Source organism: Alosa sapidissima, chromosome 11 (assembly GCF_018492685.1).
Source record: "Alosa sapidissima isolate fAloSap1 chromosome 11, fAloSap1.pri, whole genome shotgun sequence".
In the NCBI taxonomy this organism is placed as follows: Eukaryota; Metazoa; Chordata; class Actinopteri; order Clupeiformes; family Clupeidae; genus Alosa; species Alosa sapidissima.
The window spans coordinates 37,247,149-37,252,148 of NC_055967.1; the positions used below are offsets into that span (position 1 = coordinate 37,247,149).

Here is a 5,000-nt window from a genome sequence, read left to right on the forward strand (position 1 = left end):
ATATGAATCAATAAAGGAGAGACTTCAATGGGTATGTCTCATTGTGAATGTGAAACCAAGTACATATCTGAGAGAGAGAGTCACCTACTGCACAATCAAAGTGGAAGTAGAAGTGAAACTGAATGGGAATGAGACAGAGAGAGCAGAGGAGCTCTGACCAATAGCAGTACACCACTAGAGAGAGCAGAGGGAGCTCTGACCAATAGCAGTACACCACTAGAGAGAGCAGAGGGAGCTCTGACCAATAGCAGTACACCACACCAGAGAGCAGAGGAGCTCTGACCAATAGCAGTACACCACACCAGAGAGCAGAGGGGCTCTGACCAATAGCAGTACACCACTAGAGAGAGTAGAGGAGCTCTGACCAATAGCAGTACACCACCAGAGAGAGCAGAGGGGCTCTGACCAATAGCAGTACAACACCACTAGAGAGAGCAGAGGGAGCTCTGACCAATAGCAGTACACCACTAGAGAGAGCAGAGGAGCTCTGACCAATAGCAGTACACCACTAGACAGAGCAGAGGAGCTCTGACCAATAGCAGTACACCACACCAGAGAGCAGAGGAGCTCTGACCAATAGCAGTACAACACCACTAGAGAGAGCAGAGGGAGCTCTGACCAATAGCAGTACCTTGTCCCGTGGCACGGCGGTGGGCAGCTCCCGCATCCGGTTACGCCTCTGCTCCTGCACACAGACCATTTCAAACACGTGTCACACTGTCCGTCTCCATTCAACTCACATTACAGCAAATCAGCAGAAGTGTCCGAGTCTGTTCCGAACGAGAGAGAGAGAGAGAGAGACACTCACCTCAATGTTGTTATTCATCAGGCCACATGCATCAGCAAAGTCTGGGTGCTTGGTGTTGATGTAAGCCAGCTCAATTGCTACCAAGTTGTGAACCTTTAAAGACACACATTTCCCAAGTGAATATGCATGGAGGCCATTCCTAATGAAGAGATGTCAGTAATGTAAAGGCTATATGAGAATATGAGAAGATTACAAATGGGAACTTACCATCTCATTGGTGACTGGTAACCTTTTCCTGAGGAGGGAAGTCACAACTTCCACAATGGCATCATGAAGCTTTGGAAACCTCAGCAACTCCTGTTGAGAAGTAAACGTGAAAGTGCATCAGTGGGGTTTGAATGTACACCAATCTGGGCAGCATGATTGACCGCTTTTGTTGACGTAAGTAGCAATGCACCAAGATAGAGCAATGGAATATCAATAGCCAGATGAAAGCCACCTGTAAGTGAAATTGAAATTGATACCATGGAAATAAGCACCAAAAAGGCAATTAGAAATACAGAGAATCAAACCAGAGAATCAAACTAAAGTCCTTTATCCTTTCAAGAACTAAATTCCTTCCTTTATCCCTTCAAGAACTAAATTGCATGTGGTCTGAAATAAAACCAGAACAGCTAAGAATTGAACTCTTAGATGTCACTTCCTACACTTAACCCTACAGTGCTCAACCCTGATCAGCCCTATCGTGCTCAACCCTGGATCAACCCTACCGTGCTCAACCCTACAGTGCTCAGCCCTACCGTGCTCAACCCTGGATCAGCCCTACCGTGCTCAACCCTGGATCAGCCCTACCGTGCTCAACCCTGGATCAACCCTACCGTGCTCAACCCTGGATCAGCCCTACCGTGCTCAACCCTGGATCAACCCTACCGTGCTCAACCCTGGATCAGCCCTACCGTGCTCAACCCTGGATCAACCCTACCGTGCTCAACCCTGGAACAGCCCTACCGTGCTCAACCCTGGATCAACCCTACAGTGCTCAACCCTGGACTCCAACCACTGAGTCTCCATGAGCAAGAACACATAGGCTACTACTGGCCAAATCCTCTCCAATTGTTAGAATTGGACTCTGGGCGTTTGGGAACAGCTGAGGGAGGAGGCTACTTGAAACTGTGAGTTTCGGTCGGTGTGAGCGAGCGGACTTTCAGTTGACAGTAATTAACACCCTTTTGAACAATCTAAGCTGTGCGAACGTCAGAGGGCGGGATCAGACGTGACTAGCTCCTTATAATATCGGAGCACCTCTCAGGTAATCAGACAACAACTGCAGTGAGTTGGGAGAGAGAAAGCAAGAACACATAGGCTACTACTGGCCAAATCCTCTCCAATTGTTAGAATTGGACTCTGGGCGTTTGGGAACAGCTGAGGGAGGAGGCTACTTGAAACTGTGAGTTTCGGTCGGTGTGAGCGAGCGGACTTTCAGTTGACAGTAATTAACACCCTTTTGAACAATCTAAGCTGTGCGAACGTCAGAGGGCGGGATCAGACGTGACTAGCTCCTTATAATATCGGAGCACCTCTCAGGTAATCAGACAACAACTGCAGTGAGTTGGGAGAGAGAAAGCAAGAACACATAGGCTACTACTGGCCAAATCCTCTCCAATTGTTAGAATTGGACTCTGGGCGTTTGGGAACAGCTGAGGGAGGAGGCTACTTGAAACTGTGAGTTTCGGTCGGTGTGAGCGAGCGGACTTTCAGTTGACAGTAATTAACACCCTTTTGAACAATCTAAGCTGTGCGAACGTCAGAGGGCGGTCTACGCTGATGCATCATTAGCGAGACAGGAGGACAGCTGCATGCAATTCCTAGCAGAATAAAAATAGTGGCGTCTGCTGAAGCGGCAGCATAAGCGGCAGCCCTCGGTTTAGCCAGCCACGGTTAAGACGGACACGGTCAAGACAAGCAAGTTTACCTGTGCAAGTTCACCGAGCACAGGCACCGACAAAGGCAAACATGTGCCGTTCCACCATATCTGTTATCACCGGCCATCGCAGAAAACGGCATCATGCCAAAAGGGGCAGAAATCGCCTTTACCTCCAGGAACTCAAACGGTCCTCACCTACCGAAACCTCCTTCTCCATGGGCTTGTGGAACTGTCAATCCGCAGTCAACAAAACCGACTTCATAGCTGGCTATGCCAACCACCTCTCACTGGAACTCCTTGCTCTCACTGAGACTTGGATCAAACCAGAGAACACTGCCACCCCGGCTGCACTCTCCACTAACCTTACACTATCCCACACCCCTCGCCTATCTGGACGAGGGGGCGGGACGGGCCTGCTGATCTCCAACAAATGGAAATTCACCCCGCTACTGCCTTCAAACAAATATGTCTCATTCGAATTCCACGCCATCACAGTGATCGCCCCAGCAAAACTCTACGTGCTGGTCATCTACCGCCCTCCAGGCCAACTACGCGACTTCATTGACGAACTTGACACTCTGCTATCCTCCATCCCTGAGCATGACTGTCCGCTTCTTGTTCTCGGTGATATGAACATCCACTTAGATGCCCCAGGCTCAGCGGACTTTTTGGCCCTGGTCCACTCCTTTGACCTCGAACTGGTTCAAAGCCCACCGACTCACAAAGCTGGCAAAGAGCTTGACTTGATCTTCACTCGGAACTGCAGCACAGACACCCTCATGGTGACGCCTCTCCATCTTTCTGACCACTTCTTCATCCAGTTCAACGTCAGCCTGTCAGAACAGCCTCCAGCTCCTCAGCCGATGGTCACGTTCCGCCGCAACATCCGGAACCTGTCTCCAACGCACTTCTCCTCTGTGGTTGCCTCCGGTCTACCTCCACTCAACACCTTCTCCTCTCTGGAGGTTAATGAAGCCACTGACTCGCTCTGCTCCACACTGACCTCGTGTCTAGACGAGCTGTGCCCTCTTACCACAAGGCCAGCTCGATCTAAACATTCTCATCCATGGCTAAATGATACCCTCCGATCGCAGCGCACCAAACTCAGAGCCGCGGAGAGGAAATGGCACAAATCCAAACTAGCTGACGACCTCAAAAACTACCAGACACTCCTGACCTCCTTCTCAGCCAGCATCACTGCTGCTAAGACTGCTTTCTACAATGACAAAATCAACAGCGCTACAGACACTCGAAAACTTTTCTCAACCTTCAAATCGCTACTCAACCCTCAGCTACCTCCTCCTCCATCCAGCCTTACTGCAGATACCCTCGCCTCATTTTTTACAAACAAAGTGGCGGCAATCAGCAGTCAATTCTCTACATGCCCACTCAACGCATCTGACTCAGATACCGCACTCCTACAACCTCTAGGGACTGCTGGAACATCTTTTTCAGCATTCATGCCTCTCTCCGAGAGTGAAGTGTCCAGACTCCTGACATGCAGCCGTCCTACCACATGCTCGCTGGACCCTATACCTACGAGCCTACTTCAGTCCATCAGCCCGACCATCGCTCCAGCTATCACACATGTGATCAATGCCTCGCTAACCTCCGGCACATTTCCAACAGCGTTCAAAATGGCCCGGGTAACACCGTTACTTAAGAAAGCTTCTCTCAACCCTGCTCAAGTCGAGAACTACCGCCCTGTCTCACTACTGCCTTTCCTATCCAAAGGCATTGAACGAGCAGTCTCCAAACAGGTCTCTGACTTCCTTTCACAGAACAACCTTCTGGATCCAAATCAGTCTGGGTTCAAAAGCGGCCACTCTACTGAAACGGCTCTGCTGTCTGTAACAGAAGCCTTAAAAGAAGCCAGGGCGACCGCTCGGTCATCAGTACTCATTCTGCTTGACTTATCGGCTGCCTTTGACACGGTTAATCACCGTATCCTTCTCTCTATACTCGCTGACATGGGAATCTCCGGTTCTGCTCTCTCCTGGTTTGAATCCTACCTCACAGGACGCTCGTTTAACGTATCATGGCTTGGTCAGCTATCCGCACCTCACCATCTCACCACAGGGGTCCCCCAGGGCTCAGTGCTGGGCCCCCTCCTCTTTGCTATCTACACCACCTCCTTGGGACAGATTATCCGTTCGCACGGCTTCTCATACCACTGCTATGCAGACGACACACAGCTCTATCTGTCCTTTCCACCTGACGACCCCCTGGTTTCAGCACGGATCTCGGATTGCCTTTCAGACATAGCTACATGGATGAAGGCACACCACCTCCAGCTGAACCTCTCAAAGACTGAACTGCTGGTCATCC

General features: G+C 50.3%; 1 protein-coding gene across 4 annotated transcripts in view; it reads right to left on the reverse strand.

Moving 5' to 3' along the window:
* Positions 1 to 5,000, reverse strand: part of dnm1l (dynamin 1-like) — a 27,027-nt gene that overhangs the window by 12,096 nt on the left and 9,931 nt on the right. For all 4 annotated transcript variants that reach the window (XM_042110611.1, XM_042110609.1, XM_042110610.1 and 1 more), the window contains 3 exons: positions 1,016 to 1,105; positions 809 to 901; positions 632 to 685 (listed from right to left, as the gene is read on the reverse strand). In XM_042110611.1, coding sequence (XP_041966545.1) covers positions 632 to 685; positions 809 to 901; positions 1,016 to 1,105 — 237 coding nt within the window. The remainder of the gene's footprint in view (positions 1 to 631; positions 686 to 808; positions 902 to 1,015; positions 1,106 to 5,000) is intronic.